Source organism: Rhea americana, unplaced genomic scaffold (assembly GCF_003343005.1).
Source record: "Rhea americana isolate MKP2758 unplaced genomic scaffold, rheAme1 scaffold_11, whole genome shotgun sequence".
Lineage (NCBI taxonomy): Eukaryota > Metazoa > Chordata > Aves > Rheiformes > Rheidae > Rhea > Rhea americana.
The window spans coordinates 2,390,601-2,417,821 of NW_028185150.1; the positions used below are offsets into that span (position 1 = coordinate 2,390,601).

General features: G+C 39.6%; 2 protein-coding genes across 2 annotated transcripts in view; both read left to right on the forward strand.

Annotated features, from left to right (window-relative positions):
- Positions 1-10,725, forward strand: part of SLC35D2 (solute carrier family 35 member D2) — a 34,885-nt gene extending 24,160 nt beyond the window's left edge. The window contains exon 13 of the mRNA XM_085312812.1: positions 10,671-10,725. The gene's annotated coding sequence lies outside the window, so the exon portion shown is untranslated. The remainder of the gene's footprint in view (positions 1-10,670) is intronic.
- HSD17B3 (hydroxysteroid 17-beta dehydrogenase 3) lies at positions 902-26,081 on the forward strand. The gene is made up of 11 exons (XM_085312864.1): positions 902-1,107; positions 3,091-3,137; positions 10,671-10,746; positions 17,261-17,368; positions 18,076-18,143; positions 19,376-19,411; positions 21,494-21,528; positions 22,636-22,717; positions 24,383-24,448; positions 24,764-24,913; positions 25,620-26,081. Exons 1-11 carry the CDS (start codon positions 954-956, stop codon positions 25,728-25,730), a joined length of 933 nt encoding a protein of 310 aa, XP_085168990.1. The 5' UTR covers positions 902-953; the 3' UTR covers positions 25,731-26,081.
- The last annotated feature ends 1,140 nt before the right edge of the window (positions 26,082-27,221 follow it).

A 27,221-nucleotide genomic window follows, 5' to 3' on the forward strand; every position in this document is an offset into this window, starting at 1 on the left:
CTACTTTATATATGCATTTAATATAAAGCAAGATGCTCCAGTTTAAGCTGATCTTTGAAGAATGAAAAATCTTTCAGATTACTACAAAGAAGAGTTTAGGTTGTTTCTGTGCCTTCCCTGAGAACTTCTGTTTCTGATTTTTAAATCACTTTTTTTTCCTGAGCTTTATTAATTTCAGACTATTTTTCTTGCAGTAAGCATTCCTGTAAATGTTTTCCCCCCTTAGGATTTTGGTACCTGTCCTTTAATACTAGTTCAAACAGATTTTTTTCCAAAGAGTTCCCCCTTAMATATTTTACTGTACCCCTCCATACCATAATTTCTTCCTTTGTAAAATGGGTGTAATGGTATTAATCTCTTTTTCCAGAAGCTCTTTTAAAAGGTATATGATATTGCTTTCTTTGTTYAGAAAGAATTCAATATTGTTATTACCCTTGAAATTTGAAGATAAATCCATTTTTTTGCCCTTAGCACAAGTTCAGTGCGAACTTGCCCTGGAAATATCTGGACTAGGAATTTAACTCCTCAGCACTGTAAGACACAGTGCGGATGTGTATTAATCCCAAGGTTTGGAGTATTCTTATCCAGGGCTTTGGTTTAGACCTGTTTTCAGTCTCTCTGAATCTTAAACAATAACAATAAAAATATTTTTCTTCTTTTTGTTCTTGGATAGTTTCCAGAAAAGGAGCAAAACCTTGCCTCTAAAACAAGCACCAGCAATCATTGTTTAGTTTGGATTTTTTTTAGTAGTTTACAAATTTGGGTGTATTTTATAGAAGTTATTCTAATCTAAACTCCAGACACTCCTTGGGGGGGGRRRARAAAAAAAAATCACGTGATTTGATGAGACGTCTCCCTTCTAGGCCAGTGCTCAGAGACTAGCAGTGCACTAAGAGGCGTTTCTCAGGGAGATAGGGACTGTTTTGTCCCAGCTGCCTGACTTTGCCTTCGCCATGGAGGAGTTCCAGCGTCAGCTGCTGACTGTTTTGGGGGCTCTGATCTGTTTCTGTACTCTGGTAAAATGCCTCCGATTTCTGAAATATATTTTCCCACATACTTGGAGTGCTTTGCCTCAGGCTTTCTTTCGGTCGCTGGGAGAATGGGCAGGTAAAGGAAATTTCTTCACATTTTTCTTGTAACCAAGTGATGAGCTGTTATGTGATTAATTAGGAGGGGTTTTTCTTGTGTTTCCTATCCTGTCCCTTCAGAACAAAACACGTGTTCCAATAAGTGTGCTTTGTTTCATTTCTTTTTCTTTTATTTCTTTTTTATCTCTCCTAGTAACTTTGGTTTAAGAACCAGAAGGATCTGAACACTTAAAGGGAGTAGGAAAATAAGCAAACTGATAAAAGCTCACACACCTGGTGAAGAGATGTGAATTCCTTCCCCATTCCTACTTCTGATGTTTTTTCTCTACCTCAAATACTTTAGTTTTAATAACATTGCCTATATCCTCAGTTTCCTGATATGTGAAGTGACTAGTTTATGTTTGGCATATGGCCTCCACACTTCAAAGCAACTTTTCTTTGTTCCTGGTGGCTTCACTCCAGTCCACTTTTCCCGAATTGGTGTCCTATTCTTAATTGTATCATTAATGAAGTAAATCTATGTTTGCCCAAAAACTTCAAAGGCTGCCACTTGACAGTTCTATTTTAGAGATACTGCAAGTTCTTATAAAAATAACCAAAATTTTCAATAAATACCTTCTTCCTACTGAATGTTGATATTTTTCTTAGGATTGTTAGATTATTGAAATAAAGATGAAAAGTTACTGCATTTTCTGCCACCGTCGATGGTGGCATCTTGCTAACGAGGGGACCTCTATCAGTACTCTTGTACTTTCTTCTTGCCCCCACGTTAGAGCATTGAACTCACTAGATTTAATAAGTATTAGTAAGTATATTTCATAGTGGGATAAAGAGTRAAATTCACTCCTTTGCAGAAGAGGTGCCTAAAGACATTTCTAAAATAACATGTGGACTCTATTTTGATTTAGGTGAGGATGGCCTCAGTTCTGTGCCTGAGGAGAGGGCCACTGAGTAGAGGTTTCTATACGAAAGTCTTGTTCCCACTGAAGTTTGAGAGACTGTTGCTTCCTTCAGTGGACTCACCTTTTATGCTTTATCTTTTTAAAAAGGTGTAGTCTTCTGGACACAGAGAAATTCATAGGTTTGAATGATTGGCTGTATCACATGGCACTTGAGGTGCTGAGAATCACAATAATTAAAGTTGGCTGGTGGAAACYTGTTCCCCAATAGACATTTGCTTTGTATCTGCTAGTCTACAAGGAACATAAAAAACCATCTGCAGCAGAGAGGCATTTTTCAGATACTGAAATCCATTTTGCTCTGAAAACTTACTAGGTTTACCTTGGAATTATCTTAGTATTTTCATACTGCATTTCTTCCTTATGGTGATAAATAATGCTTTCTTTCTATATTTCCTCTTTGGTATTTGTTTGCATAATGTCTGAAGTTCAGGGTGCTTTACATATGCCAATACTTGCTTACTTTCTCAGTGATACTAAATCTGCTGTAAGTGAGAAGACTCTGGAAGAGCTAGTGGTAAATTTGCTGTGGTGTTTCCTTACAGATAGATTTCTGGTGAAGGAAAGATGTTGAGTCAGCTTTAGGGACTAGTTAGTCCTTATCTCCTGCCATTCTAGCACCAAAATATAAGTAAAAAACTGGCAAAGCAAAACTTGCAAAGATATGCATATAGAAAAAAAATTCTGCCACCCTGAGGACAGTTGGTTTGTTGCTGTATTTCTCCCTATTGAAAATGAGAAAAATAATTACCTGCTGTACCAACTGGGTTACAGGAGAAGCATTTGCTAGTATTAGTAGAACACTTTGAAGAGGAAAACTGCCAAATTAAATGACAGAAATTGTTAGACAAAAAAGTCACAGGAAAATAACTTTTAAGATGAGGTTGGTTGTGTGTTTTAGGAGTACCATTTGGACAGTGATGGTCAGGAAATTCAGAAGATTGCTTTTAAAGAATCCAGGAAAGAACAAGCTAAAGCAGAGCAACAAATGTAATCCCTCTTTTTTTTTTTTTTTTTTTTTTTTTTTTTTTTTTTTTTTTTAGTGGTCACAGGAGCAGGAGATGGGCTTGGAAAAGCGTATTCCTTTGAGGTAAGATAGATTACTTACCCTTTGATTTTATTTTAAACTAAATGGCAATTGCTACCCCTCCACCGGACTCTCAAAGTTGGTAAGGTTATTCTAGGATTAAGAGCAGGTATGAAGAACGTGGTACTGATCCTTCTCCTCTACATGTGCAGAGTAACACTAATCACCTTCTGAAAGGAAAGCAGTATTGCTTTTCAGAAGAAAATCATTCATGCTCCTACACTCACGTCAGACCAAGAAAATTGAATGGAAACACTGAGTACTCCAAAAGATTTTGTGCTGTCCGTCCAGAGCAGGAAATCTCCTGAACTGGCTCCCTAGGGCTGCTGCTACGTGTCTTTCAATTGGGTTATCTACCATTAAACGTATGAAATATAGACTGTTTTTAGCCCTCACAGTTGTAGAGAAAAGCTTGGCAGATGTGTCTGAAACCACAAATAGAAGAGAAATCTTACGTGAATGAAAAACTACAAGTTACGAAAATTGTAAGAAAAGCTAAAAGCCACAAGGAGGAATCAGTAKCTCTAAGGGCAGGAGGAGAGCGAAGGGAGGAACGGTGAGGCTGAAAGCTGCCATGAGCTGCGCGGTGGCTGTGCAGAGTCACTAGGGCAGCCCCTTTCTGTGCGCCCAGCCAACACCCAGGGCAGGGTGGCCTCTCCGATCATCCCTGCTGCTAGTGATAGCAACTGAGAGGTAGATTTTCTCTCTGATGTCTTCATTCAAAAGTGGCTTTCTTTCTAGAAGCTGCACATCAGTGAAACGCAAGTTTTTGCCTTCACTGCTGAGATGACCAGGTGAAAATTAGCAGCATCTAATACGTCAGCGTTTGGATTAGATGTGATCCCTTCTGATCATAAATTATATCTAAAATATATCTCAGAAGAAAGGAAAATGAGTTTCCTTTTGAATTAATTGACATCAATTTTAAAGTCAATCTTTTTAAGCATATACATTAYTTACTTTAATCACCAACCTCATGATTTTGATTTCTGGGAGTGGCGATATAATAAGTACTTTTGGAAGTACATTGAATGTAGGAAGTGCAAGGACAAATGCCAAGTATTACATTTTAACACTCAGCATTTGTCATAGTTATGATAAAAATCACAAACTCTTCTGTGGGAGAAAAGGCAGAATGTTGCCTTCTGTTTTCTCACAGAATTGTTCCAGTGGTCAGCAAATGGGAAGATCTTGAGGAACGAATAGGTTGAGGAAGGATGAGATGGGTGAGAGGAGAGAGGATTTAGCTAAGTGCTTAATTGTATCTTTAAACCCTCACCTCTGGGTGTAGCCTCCTGCACATGCAGRTGGCTAATCTAACTTTTTAAAGTGATCACCTGGTGGTATTTCGTCTAGGTGAGGTTTGCAGGCACCTATGAGTGTCAGGATCAGAATCTCTCTTTGTTCTGCTTCCTTCGTGCTATTTGGGTGATACAACAGTAAGTCCCATTAAAGGCCAGTTATTGCAGAATGACCGCTTTACACCATAAGAAAGAATAAAACAACTACTATGTTTTCTTGAAAAACTTGGCTGGAATTGGCATGTTTTTGTAGAACATTTGTTAATTATTTTTGGCTTTGCCGGATGAAGGAGAGCCATCCTTTATCTATGCTGAGGCGTACCTTCCTCCCCAGGTGGCCTCTTTGATTTAAGCTTTGCTCAGCTACTGCACTGTGGGGCAGATCCCAAGCCCACTCCACATGAGCTCATAGCTTGGCACCTTCATCTTGCTAGCAGAGGTCAAAGCACACGCTTGTGTGTGGCTCACAGATAAATAAATCTGACCCTGCTGTTTTAATGTCTGTGTGCCTTTGGAGTTTCTGGCTCAGCTCTGCTGTCTTGCTGGTCTGATGTCAGGGCACAAAATGCTCTGATGTTCTTCAGGCGTAGGTTCCTGTGGTGTCAGGGGCTGATGTGAAGGCAGATCTTGTGATGTGTGTCTTCTCCACAAGTCTTATTCATTGGCTACAAGGCCACAGGTAATGCCAGTTCCTCTAGAGTCTGTSCTCTGACACTAAGCAATGGTTTTCTGTGATATCCTAAACTCATTAAAGCACTGATAATTCACAGATCAATGTAGGGACCCCACACTTGTTAGTAGTATATAGGATTTCAGATTAAGGRTAACATTCCTTGCTTTTGAAAGGCCAGTGCAATGTGGCTTTCTCTGCTCAGTGTTTTATGTGGAGATCCCAGGAGGTGCTCATTAGGTACAGCTGGCAGAGGTCCAGGCAAAGGACACTGCAATATTTACTGGTTCAGTACCCTTCTTTCCAAGGTGGTTAGCTAATACAGGTTTCTGCAAAGCTTATCAAGCTCAGTAGCTGGTTGAGCTGTGAGGTGTTCCAAACAATATATGCACAATACTTTGCTGCTTTCAGGACACAGATTTTCAGAGCAAATTATTGTTCCGTTAGTTTCCTGGCAGGAAACTGTTGACAGTCCTGTTGACAGGCAAGCACACAAACACCCTGAGCCTCTTCTCTTCTGCATGAAAGTTCTGGCTTCCATGAAGGCAATGACAATATTTCTAGCACATCAGGGTGATCTTAAAGGCCTAGCCTTCTTGAGCACATAGACTCAGCTGCTTAAACTGGCTGTGATTTCAAGGTACTGGGACGTTGGCTCTAATTTGCTATACCTATTTCAAAAGCCATGTTGCTGTTAGATTTGGTCCATTAGTTCTTGGACTGATGGGATTCAAGCTCACCATACTTCTAGCAAGGCACAAAAATACGTCATCTTTGAGCATGCTGTGCTAGACTGTCATGTCTCAGAGCTCTTTAACATCTCTACTAAGCTGTTAGCGTTTCACAGTATTGCTGCAGTCTCAATAGCTCTGTTTTTTTCTGAGGTAATAAACACAGATCTACTTTAGTTACTRTCACTGGCTTAGCACCTCAAGCTTACTCGGCTTATGGAAATGGCTTATCATACTCTGAGATTTATAGTTTATCACCCACAGACTTCTCATTTGATGCTGAGACACAGCAGGATGTTGGTCACTCACATCCTCACCTAGTCAACTGCTTTAATGAATATTTGGGTCACTATTTTTGTTGTTAGTAATAGTGCATATCTTTCTTACAATCAGGGCACTGCTTATGTTAAAATCAGTATTTCAGAAGACCTTTTTGAGATAGGCACTGCATTCATTTATTAACACAACATTTTCTCAAATCTCAAACCTTTGTCTCATTTCCTGAAATTTTGCACAGTATTACCAGCAGTCTTATGCAATCTAAATGTGATTTGGTTTGTCCTGCTGCAGTTGCATCCATATTATAATTGTCCACTTGATCCTGCATTTATTCCTGCAGATATCACTGTCCCAGTACTGTTGCACAGGCGCAGGGCTAGCACAAAGTGTGCAGAATCCTGCGGCTCTGCGGTCTCAGTCCTAACCACAAAGTTTTGAGAGGTCTGAATCACGGACACTCTATAGTCCAGGGAAAGAAAATGAAAGAAGTGCTGAGATGATATCAGTGCAAATCTGGAGAAGAGAGAAAAGTCTCACTTGCAGTAGGTAGAAATGTAAAATGACAGCTTCCATAAAGCATTATTAGAGGTTTTAAATTATTAAATCTAATGTTCTGTGTTGAGTATCAACAATCTATGAGTGAAACTGCAGTAGTTACRTGCATGGTTTGAATTCAAGAATCTGTGTCTTGTCTTGTGTGTAACATTCATTTTTTGAAAATTTGTCTCACACTGAACTGCAGAAATGCACTAGAAGATGCACAGTGATTTTTTGCATTAGTTTAATGTGGATTTAAGCTTTTAAACGGTGGCTTTGAGAGATTCTAGAAATTCTGCTTGACCTTTCTTTTTGTATTAACCTAGTTTCTAAGTGCTAAGTTACCCCTGCATGTTATGACTGGAGGCAGTAATAATCTTACATTTTAGTGTTCTCAGAAGTTCAGAAGCACTTTAATCCTTTGCCGCTGGGAGTCAGGGTTGCCTAATACATGTGGGATCACGCTGCACAGTGCTGGCAGCCAGCACTTACTCTTATCTGTGATGGGAAATTCCATTCTCTAGCATCAAGCTTTTGTGTGGTAGCAAAATGCTTTGTGCTGAYGACATCTACAATGAAAGTTACTTTTATCTGGAATGCAGTAGTGTTAAAGTTGATTTAACCGTTAGTGTGGGTGGCCAGGAAATCACAATGCTTTTTACTTGCCTTGAAGGTGTGCTTGAATCTCCTGATAGTTAAAATGTCCTGTGAAATCTATTTCTGAAAAGGATGTGTGCTTTCTATGTGGGTGAGCTAGCAAAAAAGTAGTCAAATGTAGCTTCTTTTGTGTTAAGAAATGGCTGCTACAACCTTATAGTCCTGGTTAGTCTGGTATACAGCAGCAACAGAAAGTCTGCTTCTCTCATCTAACAATTAACAATTTTATAAAATTGCCACAAACATTTGCCTGTAACTGAGAGACAACTCATTAGGTCTTAGTAGTAGCAAATCTACTTAGTTTTTTAGAATGTGGTTTTTCTACCAAATGACACAAAAATATATTTGAAATTACATTAAGAAGCCCAGAAAAAATAGACTGTTGCTTTTGTTTTGTTTATGACATAGCTGGTATTTGGTATTGGGTTTGCATGCTAAAAAATTAAAATAATCCCTATCGGAACATCCCTAAGTTTCAAATGGGAATAAGTGACCATGGAAACAGAGACCATGTCTCCACAGCTTTCCAAATGGGTTGGAAACAGCTTGAGTCAAGCTCATTGTGGACGAAGGGAAATCTGCCAGTATGTGGACAATTAGAGTTCTCTTCCTGAGTACTTCAAATGCAGCCCTTAAAATGAGCTTTCGAAACTCCCGAGTGTCTAAGTGTTTGCATGTCTCTTTGGAGCACTGGACAATTATGTAAGAGGGTCTCCAAAAGCAGAGAATTGTGAGGATGGGCTTTGTGCTGAAAATGCAAATGGTTGTGGCTGATACATTTAATAGACAGTCTGCCCCTCATACTCTCGATGTAGCGAATTTTTAAACAAAGGTCCTTATTTCTTAACATTCTTTTCATTGTTTCAGAAGAGCTCAATAGGACAAACTGTTTCCCTCAAATAGGTTTGAGAAGAAAGCATTGCAGGGAGTCAGCGACAGCAATGAATGGGTGTTCAGCGTGTGGGCTTCGCCAGTTCGTTTCTTGCTCTAAGCAAACCTGGTACTTCAGATGAAGTTGGCTTTATCTTCTGTGCTAACTAATTTAACTCTCTTTCTCTTTGCTCCCATGGGCAATTTTTTTAGCTTCAGCTCTATCTTTCTTTTCTTTGTGTGCACAACTCAGTTTGGCTGCTGCTTGTTAATAACCTAGTTTCACAAGTTGGAGGCATATTTCTCTCTCAAGCCCTGCCTAAAACTCAAACCGATGGGAATGGAAGGCCCAAGGAAAAAGAGAGGATATCCTTCTCTGTTTATTCTGCATTTGTTCTGCACATGGTAACTGACTATAAATGGACTGTTGTTAAATAGTGTTCACAGCTGTAAACTGCAATTCTTGCCAGTATCTCCATGGATGTATCTTTGTGTGATTGTATTTTGAAGTTTTATGCAGAGACTTCACCTTTTCACCTTTTTTTTAATTTTTTTTACTTTGCATATAATGAAACAGACACTTAAAATTTAGCTATCTGAGCTGCATGAGATTTTATTTCTATACAATATGAGAGTAAAGCCCAAATCCTTTCACAGTCTTTTGAGACTTCAGATCAGTCAGCCTCACCTCCATCCCTGATGGAGGTAAGGTGATGGAACAGCTATTCTGGTTGTCATGTCCAGACATACGAGGAAAAGAAGGTGATGAGAAGTACTCAGCATGGATTTACCAAGGCGAAATCCTGCTTAACCAATCTGATAGCCTTCTCTGATGGAATGACTGGCTGGGTAGATGAGGGGAGAGCAGTGGACATTGTGTACCTTGACCTCAACAAGGCTTTTGACACTGCTCCAATAATAGTCTCCTATAACATCCTGCCAGATAAGCTCAGGAAGTGTGGGTTAGATGAGTGGACAATGAGGTGGATTGAGAACTGGCTGAATGGCAGAGCTCAGAGGGTTGTCATCAGTTGCGTGGAGTCTAGTTGGAGGCCTGTGGCTAGTGCTGTCCCCTCTTCAATTTATTCATCAACAACCTGGATGAGGGGATGGAGTGCCTCCTCAGCAAGTTTGCTGATGATACCAAGCTGGGAGGAGTGGCTGACACACCTGAGGGCTGTGCTGCCATTCAGAGAGACCTGGACAGGCTGGAGAGCTGGGCAGAGAGGAACCTCCTGAGGTTCAATAAGGGCAAGTGCAGAATCCTGCACCTAGGGAGGAATAACCCTAGGCACCAGCACAAGCTGGGGGCTGACCTGCTGGAGAGCAGCTCTGCAGAGAAAGACCTGGGAGTGCTGGAGGATGACAAGAGTGTGACAGAGAGTGGAGAATGATAAGTTGACCATGAGCCAGCATCGTGCCCTTGTGGCCATGAAGGCCAATGGTATCCTGGGCTGAATCAGGAAGACTGTTGCCAGTAGGTTGAGGGAGGTGATCCTACCTCTCTACTCAGCCCTGGGGAGGCCTCATCTCGAGTACTGTGTCCAGTTCTGGGCTCCCCACTACAAGAGAGACATGGAGCTACTGGAGAGAGTCCAGCGTAGGGCTACGAAGATGATCAGAGGGCTGGAGCAYCTGCMCTGTGAGGAACRGCTGCGAGAGCTGGGCCTCTTCAGCCTGGGGAAGAGAAGMCTGAGGGGGGATCTGATCAATGTGTACAAGTACCTGGAGGGAGGGTGTCAAGGGGACAGGGACAAATTCTTTTCAGTTGTCCCRTGTGACAGGACAAGAGGCAATGGGCAGAAATTGAAGTACAGGAAGTTCTACCTGAACGTGAGGGGGAATTTCCTCACTGTGAGAGTGATGGAGCACTGGACCAGGTTGCCCAGAGAGGTTGTGGAGTCTCCTTTTCTGGAGATATTCAAGGCCTGCCTGTATGCAACCCTGTCTAACATGCTCTAGGTGACCCTGGTGAGTGTGGAGCTTGGACTAGATGCTCTCCAGAGGTCCCTTCCAACCTTACTGATTCTATGAGTCTATGATTCTAATCTACTTCTTGGGTGGGGGGAAAAGAAAAGAAAGAAAAGATGGGGTGGAGAGCAGTCCTCTAAAATGACTAGGAAGTCATCAATGTATTTGGCTTTTTCCAAGTAAAAATCCTTTTTCTGGGAAATGTCAGATTGTCTTTTCAGAATGTAGGCATTCATTCATTTGAAAAGTGTTCAAATTATTTATTTGGGGGTATATTTGGGTGATTTTGGACAATGGTCCGGTATATTTAGTGAAGAAGAGCTTTAGGCAGATGGTAAGAACTCTGATTAATGTTTGGCCTTGTTTTAACATTTGTTGTTTGCTCATTCAGCAGGTGATGGGTGGATGAAAGCAACTACAAAAAATCTATAATTGTTTTTATTGTAAAACTGGGGAAGTTTATAAAGATTCTTGTCACCTCATTGTTTTTTCTAACAAATTTTATGTCCCTCTATTGTAGCTGGCAAAACGTGGACTAAATATAGTTATGATAAGCAGAACTCTTGAAAAGCTTCAGAGAGTAGCCACTGAAGTTGGTAAGTGCTTGTCTCAAACTCATCTTCAGGTTTAGCAGACTGGCCTCACAGGGCTCGGGAGTCCATCTGTTTTCTAGGTATGCTGCCATAGTGGGACCCCAGGTATAGCTACATGGATAGCCCCAGCTGCATGGCTGCAATGCTATAAATTAGTTACAGTAATATTCCCTTGCTTGAACCTTACGAAATGAGTCATGGATAGCTTTGAAAATATATGCTGGAATTCAAACACTGGCATGGATTAGAGGCAAAAATGGATGCAGGTTCTCTGCTGGCTTCACCTGACCTTGAAAACTGTAAATGCAGGCAAATGATATGTAATACTAGGTTTGTCTAAAGAATCTAGTAATCGGTTTGTGACTGGGAAAGAAAGATTACCTTTAGGCTTGTTCTTTTAATCCAGAAAAAGTAACTAATCTAAGAAAATCAATGTAAATGGAACATAGCAAAGTAAGAGTAAAAGTCAAATGAATGTATTTGCTAGCTTTTTCTCTATAAGGTATACAAGTTATATTTAGCTTTTGGTAAAGCAGCTAAATATTTTTAGAATTAACATTCACTCTCTTTTCATCAGAGGAAACTAGTTTAGCGAATGGCTTGTTTAAACAAATTGAGATCCAAGGTTGGGGTTCCTATAGGAGTTGAAAGAGTTTATATCCTCCACTGAATTTAAAGATTRCTGTAGTCAAGGTTATTCCTCTCACTGTCTCTCCTTCTGTTCACGCAGTGTTTGATTTACAGATTCCAGTGTTAAGTGTGTGTCATTCCAAGATCACACCTCCGTCAGAAGGACTTTCCTTTAAATAGGCTTGGCAGCTGGCTCCAACAGAGTATCAGGTCAAGGACACTTATCTGCGGAGAGAGCAGAGCATCTCTCAGGGATATGACAGGCTTTAAGTGGATAAAGAAATCTGTAATCTCTGAATGTGAAGCTGCTAAAGTCAAGGACTGAGCTCCTGAATTTTCTGCCCATTCCTCTCCCTCAGCCCTAGGGACAGACCTGCTTTCCYTTGAGAAGCAAGGAGTTTTGGTGCAGGAAAGCATCAGCTTGCTGTGAGCAGTCTCTATAAGCAGCCATACCCATGAGGCCAATGTGATTATAGCTTACATTAGCTCCTCTTAAGGAAATAGTAGAAAAAAAAAATTCCATGGGAATTAGGCCGGCTCCACTGCCATTGTTGTGTTTCTTTGCAGCTAGATATTAAAGAATTAAAATGTCAGAATCCTTAAAAAAAGACTAAGAATTTTTTATAATTCCTTTGTGTTGTAAATTGTAATCAAACAATGGAAAAAAGAAGATTCATGAAGCTAACTAAATAAAGAGAAGAAGTGGTGGAGGGCTGGAAAGATAACATACTGTAAATTCTTCTGAACTGTGATTTATTTAAGGCCATCCACTGGCCCCCTTCCTAACTGAGGCCCTCCTGTGTTGAGTTCTGTACAAACACGTAGCAGGAGCTGGGCCCTGTCCTGAAAAGCATARCTCAAATGTCCTGTCCTCAAACACTCCTGCGTGTCCTGCAAGAGCAGCCTGTGACTTTCTGCACGTGAGGAAACCCTGCCGACACCAGCAGTGTTATTCACGCAGTCTGTGGTGCAGGGGGGCGGACGGTTTGACCCCAGGAGCTCAGGCTACGCTGATTACGTGTCTGCGCTATGCTCGGTTGGGTTGTGGGCACAGAGAGTTTTCCCCAAARTCTGCTGAAATTGGTGGCAAATCCCAGCAAGATCTTTCCATTGTTTTCTGCGGGTTTTGGCTGAGCCCGGAGTGACTCATGTGTWATTTACTGTGTCAGGTTGGAAATGAGTACATAACAACAAGTAGATGGCACAAACAAAAGGAAGGAGAGGAAGACAGAGTGAAGAAAAGCACAGAGTGTATGATCTGAAGGCCATTAAATCAGYAGGGGGCTCTAGGTCAGGCTTTTAAACGTGTGCTTATGTTAACGCTTTGGAAATGTTCCCCTCATTTCAGCTTGCAAACTTCATCCTAGTTAGCCGGTCATCAGAGCAGGAGAGAGAAAGGTTAAACTTACTGTTGTTTTATGTGAGTAAATAAATAATGGAAACCAAAGCTGAAGGAAAAATTTAACCAGAGTGTTTTTACTGTTTTCTAAATTTTCTAACTCTTACTAATTTTTTTTCTTTCTAAACTGCTTAAACAAGCAGTGTCTCAGCCTAAGCAGTTATTGTTATCCCTAACTGACATGCAAGGAGATTAAGGCACAGAGAGGTCTAGACAAAAAGTTTGCTTTAGGCTACACAAACAAGTTGAGGACTGGGCATTTTTTCATGTTTCCCCTTAACTGCTGTACCGTATATCTTTTTCAAGGGGTTGGACATCGTAATGAAGACAGTTGTCTCCCTCTTCAACCTGACAATATTATTTGCCTAATCATAGTGTTAAGTTCAATTTTGATACTGAAGAGTATAAATGAAAGGAGATTAAAGTGTGGGTAAGTCCAGAGGCCCCGGTATTTGGCTTTCAAAGAGTCCTGTGAATTGTGGGTGCTCCAGGGAATGTCTCTCAGAACTGGAATTTGGAGTGGGCAGAAATCTGCAATAAGAGAAACATTTCTCTAAAGAAATGTTGCAATTAAAAGCAAAATTCCCACCTATTCAAGCAGGAAGGCTTTTTCAGAATGTGAGATAAAAGGTAACAAAATAAGTCCTGCAGCGAGCAGACAAATAGAACCATTGTGTCTGGCATACTGCTTGTTTAACACATTTTATATTCTAGTGAAACATTGGTCAAGCCATAAAAACAGGAGGTTAGCAATGGAGGCATGCTATTAACTGCGCTCCTTTAATTTCTTCTGCCTACACTCCCTAAGCAAGCTATGTGGAGAGGGTTGATCCTGATTGAAGAGACGCATGCTAGGATGTGTTGGTGTAATCAAGGTCTGAACTGTTTAGCTGATATATTATTAAACCAAGTAGAAGAGAAAATGCTGCTTCTGTAAGACACTGAAGTTATTTAGTGAACTCTTTGTTTCTAAGAGGAAACAAATCTGTATTTAAGAGAATGTGAGGTGTTTGATCCTCAGATACTTTGGTTTGGACTAGCGGAGTGTGTGGTTCATGCATTTGAGTTTGTAATACAGTAACTAGGTTATCAGCCTTTGCTGATGAAATTATGTCCACTAATATGAAACGATAGAACGAATACAAAAATCACCCTACAGAATGGTTTAGAAWCAAATGTGATTTATTCCCAGTAAGACCTGTAAAGGTGCTAATTCATTTAGCTGCTTTTGTTCTTAGAAGTTCATTTTCCTCTCTGTTTTACTTTTCCTTCCATCCCTCGTCCCTCCAGAAGAGCTAGCTCCCAGAGCTGAGCAGATAACAAGCTGAGATGACTGCATAACGTAAAATACTTGACACATCCTTCCTTTTCCCTCCAAGGTTGTTTGGTTACCTATTGTTAAACTGCAGCTATCGCGTATTGCTGCTGCCTGTTATTGAGGCACTACTGCTTGGGGTTGTTTTTTCCAGTACACATAACTACAGAACCAAGAGGTTTAGGGCCTTGATGAATGTTTCTGGGTGCTTTAGCRGTTAACAGTATTTTCCCATTTTTTGTGTTGTCTAGTATTTTGTTGTCTAGTAATTTGTGTTATCTAGTATTTTCTATCATCTTTTTCTGTTCTAAGTTTTTACTCTCTCTCTTCAGATTTTCTCTATTTTCCTGTTCTTTCTGAATTGTTTTTACTCTGTATTTCTGAGAGGATATATTTCTTGAAAAGCTAGAGCCAAATGTTGTGCTTTATAATATTATAGAACTTTTTACATGTATCTCCAGTCTTAAATCTTATTTTTACCTCTGTTTTTAAAATAGCTCACTCAGCTTCTTGTTTTGCCCTGCTGTCTGTGAATTTCCTCTGAATACGAATACCCTCTTAATCTGAGTACTTTTCTCTTCTTACTCAAATCCTGCGATAGTTGCTTCAGAAGGGTCTCTTATTCCTACAAAGGTCGGTTCTTGTGCCACTCAGGCCCTCGTTATTTTGCTATTTCAGGTTTTTGGATGATCTTTGTAACTCTCTAAGCCTAAAGGAAGAGTTTCTGGCAGAGTGCATGTTCTGACCAGCTTTGTGCTTCAGCCTGATTTATTTTCTTCTTGGTAAATTTCAAAAGGCAGCATATTATCCTCTCTGACAAGCAGGATTCCCAAGTTGTCGGAGGTCAGAAGGAGTTAGATGTATCCTTCTTAATGATGCATTTTATAACATATCAGATTAAACACCTCAATTCAAGCTTTAAATTTTCATTAGATTAATCTTCCCTTCATTAAAAAGAAGTGTATAACCTGTGCTCATATTTGAAAACCTAGGCCCTTTGCTTCTGGCACACTTACGACTTTTTAAAAAGGTTGGAATGGCTTGTGTCTTCAAAGGCTGTCATAAATCTGTGTCACTGAGAGGGAAACATTGGAAAGGGTTTTTTTTGGCTCTCTCCTTTACGGAATTATTATCATTTTCTAAAGAGCTGTCCCTGGATAATTAATTTATCAGCATGATAGTTTTATTGTTTTTTAATATATTGTTTCATTCTTAAATGAGACAGAGTAAAGCCACCTGGAGTACTGGTTTGTTGGCTGACAGCACTGSTTTCAGCAGTACAGCGCTGCGCAGACAAGGGGATGCAGAGGCAGGCCAAATGGTTTGTTTGATCCTAATTTTTATGTTTCTGTAGATTTGGCTGCCCTTCTGACTGCCCAAAAGAAAGATGGCCACAACATCACTACACTTTTTAAGGCGATCTCGTTTTGTTTATAGAGCTCTTTGAATCCAAAGGTCGCTATAGGCGTCTGCTCCAGCTGCTGCTCTGTTCTTTTTCTCCCCTGCGTTTACTCTCACAATGTCCTTATTCTTTGTAGTCCTACCATTCCCCTGGTCTGGGACCGCTAGGGGGTCATTTGCCACTGGAGTTGCTTTTATAGGTTGAAGGTTCAAAGGGTATGTTTCGTCCCTTTCATACACACAACYGCAGCCTGGGAGGAGGCAAGAAAAAGGGCACTTCTTCCCTCTCACCCCTGTCATGGAGACRGATGTCCTCTAAAATTGCACATAAGGTGCAGCCCACTTCTCAGACCTGGAGCCAGGGAGTCTGCCGTTCCTCAGGCTGCTCGTGTTGCTTGAATAGCAAAAGGCAGCTCGGTCTCGCAGTGTGTAGTGCAGCAAGGAGGGAACAGCTTGGAGATCTGCCACTGTGGTCCTCCAGAGCGGGCCCTGTTTTGGTGCAAACCAGCCCACTGGACCCGAAATCGTAGCTGGCGTCCTGCCAGCCTCACCATCATGGAGGAGCTGACACAAGGAATAACTGGCCACTTCCTAAATTTAAATGTATGCTAGGAGATATGAGGCAAGGTTTCTGGGTAGACATAGTAGTATGTTTGATTCTCATGTGGAGCAATGTGCTCTCCTGCCTGTATGAAATTAGATATAAAACCAAGTTCTGAACAAACACAGGCAGTTTCCCAAGCAGGACTGAAAGGCAGACTTTCTGCCATCTATGCATGCCTGAACTCCTGCCACTTACAGCCAGTTTGCATTCAGACTATCTACTGATGTTTCCCAGCTTCCCTTTGTCACTTTTTCAGCAAACTTCATCTGGATTTCAGGTTGCCCATAAAACTTGAAAGCAGGTTTAGTAGCAAGAATTTACAGTGCTATCCTCTAGTTAGAGGAGACCTCATTGGGCCCCTTTAAAGGAGAACCTCACCTTTAAAAATGAATAAATTAGTCTCTTCCACTTTTTCTCATAAAACTTCATTGAAAATGTGGACAGCAGTAAACCAACTGCTGATAAAAGTGGAGCTAGGCTCCACTCCTGCATAACAATGACAGTGGAAAAATCATACATGTTTCCTTTTCCCTTGTGTGTAAATTACCTTGTAAAATGTTAGTTATATCCTCCCTTAAATGCCTTTTAGTCCTGCAGAATCCTAGGGAAGGTCCAGTCCATGGGAGTGCAAATGTAAAAACAGGAGAGGAGTAGTTTGAAAAGGAGGCATCACAGTGCCTATTTTCCCCTTCTTCTATGTGAAAAGATAAGGTCTGCTTATTAAAATGGTCATTTTGTACAGGAAAACACTTTGAAACAATTCTGCAAAATGGAGCTTATGTAGAAGATCTGGCACACACATTTACTTGTCTAGCATATGCTGACAGTGCTCTTTTGTAAATATTATGATAACCGGGGAAAGAAGTCCTGTATTGTTTATTTCTGTTTTTTTCTTACTTGGGGCCCAAATGGTTTTATGAGGGGCTTTTCATTGATTTCATTGCATAAATTGATCCTATATTTCTCAGGCCATTCCCTGAAAACAACTGATTACAACAAGAGTATTTTGCTTGTGTTGTGAGCCTTCTCAAAGMCAGAAAGTTCTGTTACTTTTTCTGCAGTGGGCATTATTACATGGAACATCTGATTATTTYACTCATTATTCAGTTGTAGTTCTCCTTCTCTCTGTGTAGATGCAAAGGAATTTTCTCCTTTTTCTTAATTGCAGAGCAAGCCACAGGTCAAAAGGTGAAGATTATACAAGCTGATTTCACTAAAGATTCAGTATATGAGAGTATTGAAGAAAGTCTTGAAGGCTTGGAAATTGGTGTTTTGGGTGAGTCACTAAAACCTGTTAACTGAAAGATGTTTTGTGGCTGCAGTATATTATACAGAGAACTATATAAAGTAATGTGTATCACAACAGCTTGTTATACTTAGCAGTACTGCTAAAACCAAGCATGCCTAGTGTATTTGAGCATTAGTTGTTATGAACAAGTTTTAAATTGAATTAAAATTCTCCAAGGGCTTTCCATTTCTCTACCCTGTACAGTGATTTCTTTCCTGTGAAAGCTCCTCTGCCACTTTACAAGCAGTATCCAGCTTGTGGGGTAACTTCTTCCTCTAGCCCCAGGGAATTAGTTTTCACTATCGGTTGTTTTACAGCTGTGTCCAATTCTTATATTCAGTCTGAAATGAGCCTATGGCTATCCCTAGTTGGTATGAGCCATATAGGAACAATGAAAACTTTTTTGTTGTTGTTGGTAAAGGAATCTGTCCTTTCAATAGTGAAACAAACAAACAGAAATCTCCAATCGGACAAAAACCCCAAACCCAATCTGTAGAAACAGACTGAATTTTTTTTCCATTCACTGAAGTCAGTACAGATTACTTCAGTAAGAACAGGACTCAATGCTAGATGGCATCTSTTTTCATATACAGCTTAAAAATGTCTGAGTCTTAGGGAGAGCCCGTTGTGTTTAACCAGCCGAGCTATGTACTTTCGCTAGATGTGGTTCTTATCGTTGTGTTTCCTTTGATTAGTTAACAATGTTGGAATGCTTCATAATCCGCTTCCGTGCCGTTTCCTTAATGGACCAGACGTAGATGAGGTAGGATTACTCTGTGGTTTTCTACTTGCACTGTAACAATTAGGAACTATAATTCCACTTAACAAGGGACAGATTCTGCGCCTACTACAATCGGCGCATGTTTAACCATTCAACTGAGCAGGAAAAGAACGGGGCCTGGAGGAGCGTAGTTTTGTTTCGTTTTGAATGTTCAGAAGAGCTTGCAAGAGAAAAAGCATGGTAGATTTCAGCTAAATTGGTGCAGACGCTTAGCAACAGATCAGAGAGCGCAGTTGGCCCTGGTGTAGCAGAGATCAGCRGCCTCTCTGGCTCAGTGATCGTACGTAATGTAATGGGGTCCAGCCCGGTCACAGGCTCAGTTGAAGTATTTGGTTCTTGCTAATATTATTAGAGCTTCCTTTCTTTGAAACACTGTTACCTAAGTATGTGAAAACTGAAAAATACAACCAGTTTAAATGAAGTTTCCTATTTGAGAAGTAAGTTATACATACAGAATAGTTTTAGAGGACTATGGACCTGATCAAGATTTTCTTTGCCTTATTGTCGTTTACCTATACAGTTTTAGTTGTGGAAAAAACAGATTTTCTGCCACCTGCCACAGCACCCGTGCCATCTGTGCTCCATAATCTGGCACAACTTAGAGGTCCTCAGGCAGGCTGCTTCCTTTAGAGCTGCAGCCCAGAAGCAATATAACCACRTGAGAGAGGGGCTCTGCTAGACTAATTGCCGTGGGTACAATGCTATGTGATGGCAGCTAGGTGGAAGCTGTGGCTTGGGTTCGTTTGCTGGACTTAAGAGGGTTTCTCTACATGGSCAGTATACTGCACTGGCAGGCTATAAAATATGTCGTAGCCTCCGTCACTGGGAGTCATCCAGTGTCATGGGGGCACTTTATAGTTTGCTCTCTGTATCCATCTGGTTTCATTCGCTGCTGCCTGCACTGCTTGGCCACCAGGCTTCCAGGGGTTGCATGTGCAGAGTCTTGGCTGAGCCAAACGCTGCACACAGAATCAAAGGAGTATAAAATGGGGGAGTTTGAATGTCAAGGCTAGAAAAAATACATCCAAGGTTAGCCTCCCTTTGAGTACCTGAAATTTTAGGCACAGACAGTGAAAATCTGAGGCAAGCTTAGCAGCTGAAAAAGCAACTGTTTTGCTAGATAGTTTTTCGGTTGGAATTTCTATGTATGTCATCTAGATAAGCTACACAATCTTAAATTAACTATATGCTTACTACTTTCTTGCTTCCTGCAGAGCCTCATCAACTGCAACATTATTTCTGTTACAAAGGTACGTGCCACACCCATATCTAATCCATAACATTTTTATTGGAAAACATGCCATTCCATGAAAGAGTGGCCAATTACCTTTCCTGTGTATTTTCATTTCATTTATTCCCAGATAGTCATTTATGACAGGCATGTCAGTGTTATTTCAGGGAATTAGTAATTTTGGTTCCCTGTGGAACCAAAAGGCGCTTTTGAAGCRTTTTGATCAGTGCTGACTGGAAACTGTTCAACACGGTTGGTTTGTCGAGACATGTTGTTACACTGCAGCTGAAACGCTTTGCAAAAGCAGGCTGATTCCAGCGAACAGGAAGATCTGTTACAGAGCCAAAATCTATAGAGGGAGAAGGCACGCARTCTGGCGCTTTGTACTGGAAGGGCACTTTTTGACATCATTCTGTTCTGCAAAAGTGTTTTTGCATCAGTGCAGGACAGAAACCTCAGGAGCTGAACCGCAGTTCTCCGTTGTTACCCCTTTGGCTCCTTGCTTATAGGGGCAGTTAATGTTTCGTGTTTTCTGCCTCTGGTTAAGATTTACATTGCTCTACTGTGTGCAAGCAGCATGTAAACGTGAACAAGAGCAGAACACTTTACAGTTTGTCTCAACCTTGGCTAATGTTTTTCTAAACATGGCATAAAAATTGTCAGCAGATGTTCCTCTTTCCTTGGCTTGCAAACTTTACCTCCCAAATTTGTACTGCTTAATGACTTCAGATAATAAATCATGGAATATCTGTCAATTAAAACACATTCTTTTAAAAGGTGTTTTTAAATGAACTTTCTGCTCCCAAGTCTTATTCTGTTTATATATCAAAAGAACAGAAACATCTGCAAAACCTAAGTAGTAAACATACATATCCCACACAAACAGGCCTGTAACAAACAGTTTGCCCCAAGACAGTCTGGATACAGAAAGGTTCTCCCTTTGCCATTGCATACTTTACACATGCCACAAAATCAGCTTTTTCCAATTCACTGTGATCTAGGGCTTCCTTTCCCGTGCTATTACAACCACCTCATTTTTGGCCTTTTACGGTATTCACTTTTCTCCAACATTCTGCGATGAAATCATGCTCCTAGCCAGTATTTCTAATGGCTAGGTTTAAGTTAGCTTGAAATCTTTCATTGGCTTCCTCTTCCTGGCTTTTGTGGACTTTCAGCATTTTGGCTAGCAGAGGCAGCACCTTTTCCCAAGTTTTCCACCACTTTGTTAATTCCCCTCTACTCAAGCTGACATGATGCACCTCCATCCTCTCTTTTTTTAACATCCTTTCTGAAAGTAAAGCTTGCGAACCCCACCCTGCTCCTACTCATCCCTTGCACACAATCACACTTCTAAAAAACATAGGGAATTATCAAGGGTTGAATTAAATCACACCATGCATTTGCACTGCTTTTCATTACTGCCCTTTACAATATAGGTCATACTCCTATTCTGCAGAGATTTATACACTGTGTGTGTTTATAGCAAGTCAATAGTCTGAGTATCAATTCCCAAACATTTTAGGCTTAATGTCAAGAATACTTCTCAAGTACAACATCCAGCAACAGACTTTATACCTAAAAATGGGTTTAATTATGCTCTAAAAAGTATAAACATGATTAAGTCTATTGTTAAAAAGGAATGGATGATTAAATAGTTGGCATAAATATGATCCTAAGTCTGTTTTGCTAGCAGGAAAAGATGCTGTCTTTTCATGATTTTCTACTATTTCAGATCCAGGTAGAGCCAGAAGTGAAAGCATGAAAATACTGTGACCCTACTTTCTCATTAGGTTTCTGATCAAATATTGAAGATTCAGGAAATTCAGATACTGTTGAAAAGCTTTTGGATAAGCATGAGATTTTCACCGCTTAGCAGATTAAACTTTGGAATTTTTTAACAAGAATTCAGCCAATTGGCAGGCCATGAATATTTCTAATTTTTTCCCAGAAGTTTCAAGGTGCCGTATTTCAGTTGCTTGAGTTGCGTATGTATGGCTGGGGCTTCAGCAAATGAAGAATCATGTGAAAAAACATGATAAGTCAAAAAATGTAATCAGAAGCAGGGAGACTGGATATAATTCTTAACTTACTTGTCTTACAGATGACACAAATAATTTTGAAACAAATGGAGACACGGTAAAAATCTCTCTCCCTCTCTTTTTTACTATAATTTTCTATATCTGCTATAACTTCTAATACTATAACTTTGCTATAACTATAGTTTTTACTATAACTTTCTATATGTTTTAGCAGTTGCTTTCAGTTTGTTTAGTGGTAGCTATGCTTTTTCTTGATTAACTTCACCAATTTAATGGTATGTCACTTGGTGCAATTTATTCCTGTTGATGTTAGTGCTGTGTGAATGAATGATAGGAAATGCCATGAACCATCTCTCAGCTGTAGAACAAGACAGAAAATATAAAAGTCTGGAGCTTGCTTCCAGGAAAAACATGCATATGTTGCAAGAATAAAATTGCATATGGTGGGCCTAGTTAGGCAAGCAATTGCATTTGAAAATATTGTAACATTTTGTGGTAGCTGTGCTCAAGGCAATACTATTCATGTAATGGAGATATTTATACTTCCTCAGAGAGGTTAGTTCAGCTTTGTAAATACAGATTTCTTTTCTCCATTAAAAAAAAGTGTGTATTTTAGACATGGGAGTTATTAAACTAGAAGTTATGCTCTTCAGTGGAGCTTTTAGAAAACATTGTTACTACTGTGTGTTAGAGGACAGTCTATGCTTTTTTTCTGGGCAAAAAAAAACCTTTTACTGTCTTTTTTTTTTTTTTTTTTTTTTTTTTTCCTGGGTGTTGCTGATTGAATTGTTTTTACTGATTTGTGTGGGGAGTTATGAATAGGGAAATGGAAACAACAAATGCAAGAAACAGGAGAAAGAATGTGCTGCTTAATGAGCAAAGGAGACCTATCAATTTCTTAGGAGTATAAAATCCTTCTTTTGGTGGCAGTTTTTGCTCTGTTAGGTATACAATAGCATGTACAATGTTCCCATGGTTCTGGCTGCACTAGGCAGTAAATTCCACTTATGACATTATTCCAGGCTGTTTTGGACTTAATTGCACTTAACTGAACTATAAAGATTAGATCCTTTGAGAATGTAGTCTACTATGTAATAAGAGAGATCTGTCTTCTGGGGGAGAAGGTTGTTTTCAACCTCCGCAGGTTTTTACTGTAATGCCATTGGGTATAATTGAATGTAATCATGCTGAAATTAAATTTCAGACAGAAAGGTCTTATTCTGAATCTGTCTTCTGGCCTCGGTACTTTTCCTTGTCCACTATACACAATGTACTCGGCTTCTAAGGTAAGTCTTTCACATTGCTTTATAAAAAAATATTAGTTGCCAAATGTTCACTGAAATGTCTGTATCAGCAGCATAGGGCCAGGTTCTCAGATGGCATGAGACAGTGTTGCTCCATTGAAATAATGGAGCAACGTGAAGTTGCACTAGCTGAGGACCAGGAACCAGTGAAATTATTTCCCTGAAATGCAGCTGAAGGTATGGCTCATAATGGGAAGATTTTTGCCTGTAATTTAACAGTATTTTACTAATGCTCATAATATGTCTTGACTCAGGGCAGTGATTACTTTTACTGGGCAGTTTGATTTGGTTTACTCAAAACTGTAGATGCACAAGACTTGATATAGCTATGGGATGAAGAGAAGAATCACTGGTTGGTGGGTGATGAGTTGCCTGACTTCAAAGATTTCATTTGGAGATACTATTCTGAATTAAAACCCAAGAGCATATCAAAATACAGAATTACTGCCTTTCACTGAATCTCCAAAAACAGTCCACTCAGCTCAGATTTGTCTCAGATGAAAACTCTTGAGGAATGATATTTGCCTGAACCACAGCTAGAACATAACTTGGTTAAAAAATTGATTAAAAAATTTAAAAAGTAAAAATTYTATTCCCTTCTCTCTTTTTAAAATAACTTTCTTGTACTCAAAACTACATTCAAACCATACAATTTTAGTTTCTTAATTTCAAACTGATACGGTGTATTGGTTGTCATCTTCTGATTTTGCTTTTTCTTGAGTATCTAAGCACTTTTTTTAACATAACTGCTTTTTACAGTGCCCTGAAAGGAAGCTATTTAACTTACCAACATATTATTGTTTCATGTCATATCATGAGACTATTGGTGCTTAAAATTGTAAGACCTGGCAAATGATGGCTGTGGAATGCTATCAGATTTTCTCCTTAWTATGGCTTTTGTACATCTGATTACTGAGGTTTGAGTCAAGGTTGTCAAGTTCTGAATATTTCTCAAAGGTCTAGCTTCTGAAGTGACTCATTTTACCACAGTTTTTACACAAAAAATAATTAGTACATGTCGCTCTTCATGGTGTGGAGAAAAAACTTGGAAACAGGAACCTTAAAAGGCTGAAGCTGTAGATCATGAACAAGCTCCACATGGTGTTTCTACTCCAATGACAATGTACCAAAATCCTTAAGTACATTACCTCAAAAATCTTATTTTTAGAATATGCTGATATGTATACACCTAAGACATGAGTTGGATTTCACTCCCTTTTCTACTGCAAGGGAAAGGAGCAGCATAAGCCTTGGATTGGGAGGGTATGTTTCAGCCAAAAAAAAAAAGGGCCACATGCAACAGTGCCAAGAGCTAGTGTACAGGGGACTCCGGTATTTATATTTCTGCATTTTCATGAAACGAGACAAAGCTTTCAGGACAACCTGCACAGTACTTGTTTCAAGTCTGCCTTGAACTAGTGTTGGGCTACATCTTACTGCGTGCAGAGTCAACCCTGCCATTCCTAATGCAGGGCAGCAGAGATGTGTCTAGAAAAGATCATTTATAGATTTTTTGCCACAACACTGTGACTTAGATTGTGTAATGCTTGGTCATTTTGGTAAGGACCATGTGTGCACATACTTGTGACGATATGTACATGTACTTACAGGTTCCTGTGCTAATATAATTCTGTTTGTTTGTTCTAGGCTTTTATATGCATTTTTTCCAAAGCACTACAAGCAGAATATAAGGAAAAGGGAATTATCATACAGGTAATACTATATCTTACCATATTTACCTTCATTTTAATGAATAATTGAATATGATCTGGGATGCCTAAACCTGTAGTGTGTAGCCATCCTTAGTGAAGGACATTCCTGCCAAAGCTTTCTCTTTTCCCTGTGTGGAACTATATCTTTTCCCTGTGTGGAACTATAGGTTTTTTTTTCCTTATTCTACTGCAGTACCATTTCAGAGCAAGTACCTATTATAATTTGTCAGATGCTGGGGTATTCTGCACAGTGAAATGAAAGCCCTTATGAAAATGTTTGATCCCATTACACTATTCTTTTGATTTCTTACTTTAGGCAGTGGCTCCTTATGGTGTTTCTACTCCAATGACGATGTACCAAAAACCCAATCTCATCATGAAGACGGCAGAAGAGTTTGTTAGTGAATCACTGAATTATGTCATGTTTGGAGATGAGATTTTTGGATGCTTAGCCCATGAAATACTGGTAATTGACAGTTTGTAAATGAGTCCAAAAAGCGGGACCAAGGCTGACTGGCAGTATGGGTCTTTTCACTGACTTCAAAGACATTAAGATTAGGCTTCAAAAGAGAAATGATGAATAAATTGTTAAGGCTAATAAGAAACTATGAAGGGAGGCAGATGCAAGCAACGTGCATTGGCCCTCAGTGAAGTGTGGCTTTCTATGCTTTTGTATCCTGAGCTGTGCTCAGGTCTAGTTAGTCATTCTCCTTTCTCCAGCTGCCTATTTTCATGACACTGTTAGGAAATACATTTGAGATCTCTATTCCTTTACAGAAATTGGCCAGCAGATTCAAGCTATTGGTGAGTGAAGGAAAGTTCATGGGAAAAGGAAAGGACAAAACAAACAAACAAACAAACAAAAAAACCCCACTGCTATCATATGAACTTCATTTTCTTAGAAAACCAAACTAAGAAAATACAATAAATGTTTATATACGGCAGCTGCAATGATGAGCACTGAATGAAAGTATTGGGAAGAGAACAAATCTTCTGAAAACTGAAAAAGAAAGAGAACATTTTCCGTTAAAAGAAATATTCATACTAAAAGTATAAAGTAGAAGCTTTTTCACTTACTGTTTTCCACAGCATTGTGAACACTGAGTTAATTTCTTTCAAGAGGCTTCTGTAACCTTTTGTCTTTGTTTTGTTTGTGCTTGATTGTTTTGAAGGCGTGCATCCTGCAGCTCATCCCTTTATGGGTATTCCACAGTGACAGACTTCAAGAAACAGTCCTGCATGCATTTACCAACTCTCTGAAGAAGAGGTGGAGGAACCCCTGAGAGAGTCGTTTTTTTGGAAGATGTGCAATTGACAAGCTCAGTGGGATGTATTTTGCAATGCCTGTGTGCATGCGTGTCTGTGTATGTGCATGTGTGTGCAAGGAGTCAGATCAGTTTGAGGTAACTCTGTCCTGATCACCTACCAAGGATACTTTGATCCAGTGAATCTAATGTGCACATTCATTTGCATCCCTCTCCAAAGACCATAAAGTCTTTGGAGACTTCAGTGAGCTCTGGATAGGTTCTGAGAAATGCTGTTGCTGTTACTACTCTAACATAAGCTTGGAGGCCACAGATACCTGCATTTACTTGATGTTCACAAATAAAACAACCACTTGCTTTATTTCCAAACTTGTTTGTAGTGCATTTTTGTTTTCAGAAAGTATTTTGTCTTTGGTTTCTTTTGCAAAGACTGGGAGATATACAAGAAAAAAAAGTAGAATAGGAAGCTTTCACAAGGAACATAAATATGGAGGTTTTGGAAGTCTGCAGCCATAAAAAATCTATGGCTGGCAAGATCCTATGATTGCCTTCTTCCTCTACAATATTTGACATGAGCTGGAGGAGGCAGGAGAATCAGCAAAAAGTAGGCACTAACGCTCTTTTCCTGGATGAAACCAGAATGCAATGGTAGATAACTGTTTATTCACTGTTTATAACTGTTTGCTACAAATTAGAAAGTTCAATGTATCTAATTTTAATACAAGCATTTTGCAGGCTTATTTTACTTCTGAATTCCAAAAAAGTTTTTTGTAAAGCTGTGTTAAGATAGCAAAGGCCCTATTGAAAAAAGTGTATATTGGTGTTTGTTGGCCAGATGTGACCTGCAAAGTCTCTATAATATTTGCTGTGTGGAATGGAGCTGAATCACTAAATGTAGTCTACTGACTTCAGAAATTCCTGTGGGCCACACTGAATCTAGTGACAAATATGGAATCTAGTGACAAATAGAGATGACACCACATAGACTTATAACACAGGATCATAGGTCCCAACTTTCCCCAGATACTTCTTATTATTGTAATTCCCACAAGGAACAATTAAGGACCCTGCTGAGATGTCCAAACTAAAATCATAAAAATGATTGCCAAATAATATGTACTTTTCCTGTTATACAAGCAGATTTGGTCTAGGTCTGCAGTCAATCACAAAAAAATCACCTTAATCACGTGGGCCACCGGGTCCTTCCACTGAATGCGGTAAGGCTGCTCATACACTTATATTTATTCATGTCAGAATTGGGGATTAAGGGAGAAATAGGTCACTTGCAGGCAAGTGTTGCTAACCCCAGCATTAAAAAAGCCTTAAAATCATGAGATTTTAATATGTAGCAAGTACTTGTTTGTTTTTTGAACTTTTGAAATTTGCATGCTTTATCTGTGGGCACAAAAATCTAGCATTTACTTTATAAATATTTAATGGCATAAGCTCCAATTCTTACATAATGACAAGATTTTAGAATTTAGTATTTTAAGAGAAACATAAGCAAAT

What these genes read in the sequence shown, in the direction of transcription:
- HSD17B3 (XM_085312864.1), top strand. Translation starts at nt 954, where the DNA reads ATGGAGGAGTTCCAGCGTCAGCTGCTGACTGTTTTGGGGGCTCTGATC. An exon ending in GAGAGTAGCCACTGAAGTTG is followed by an intron (nt 10,747 to 17,260) that starts GTAAGTGCTTGT and finishes TCTTAATTGCAG; the next exon opens with AGCAAGCCACAGGTCAAAAG. An exon ending in ACATTATTTCTGTTACAAAG is followed by an intron (nt 19,412 to 21,493) that starts GTACGTGCCACA and finishes CTTGTCTTACAG; the next exon opens with ATGACACAAATAATTTTGAA.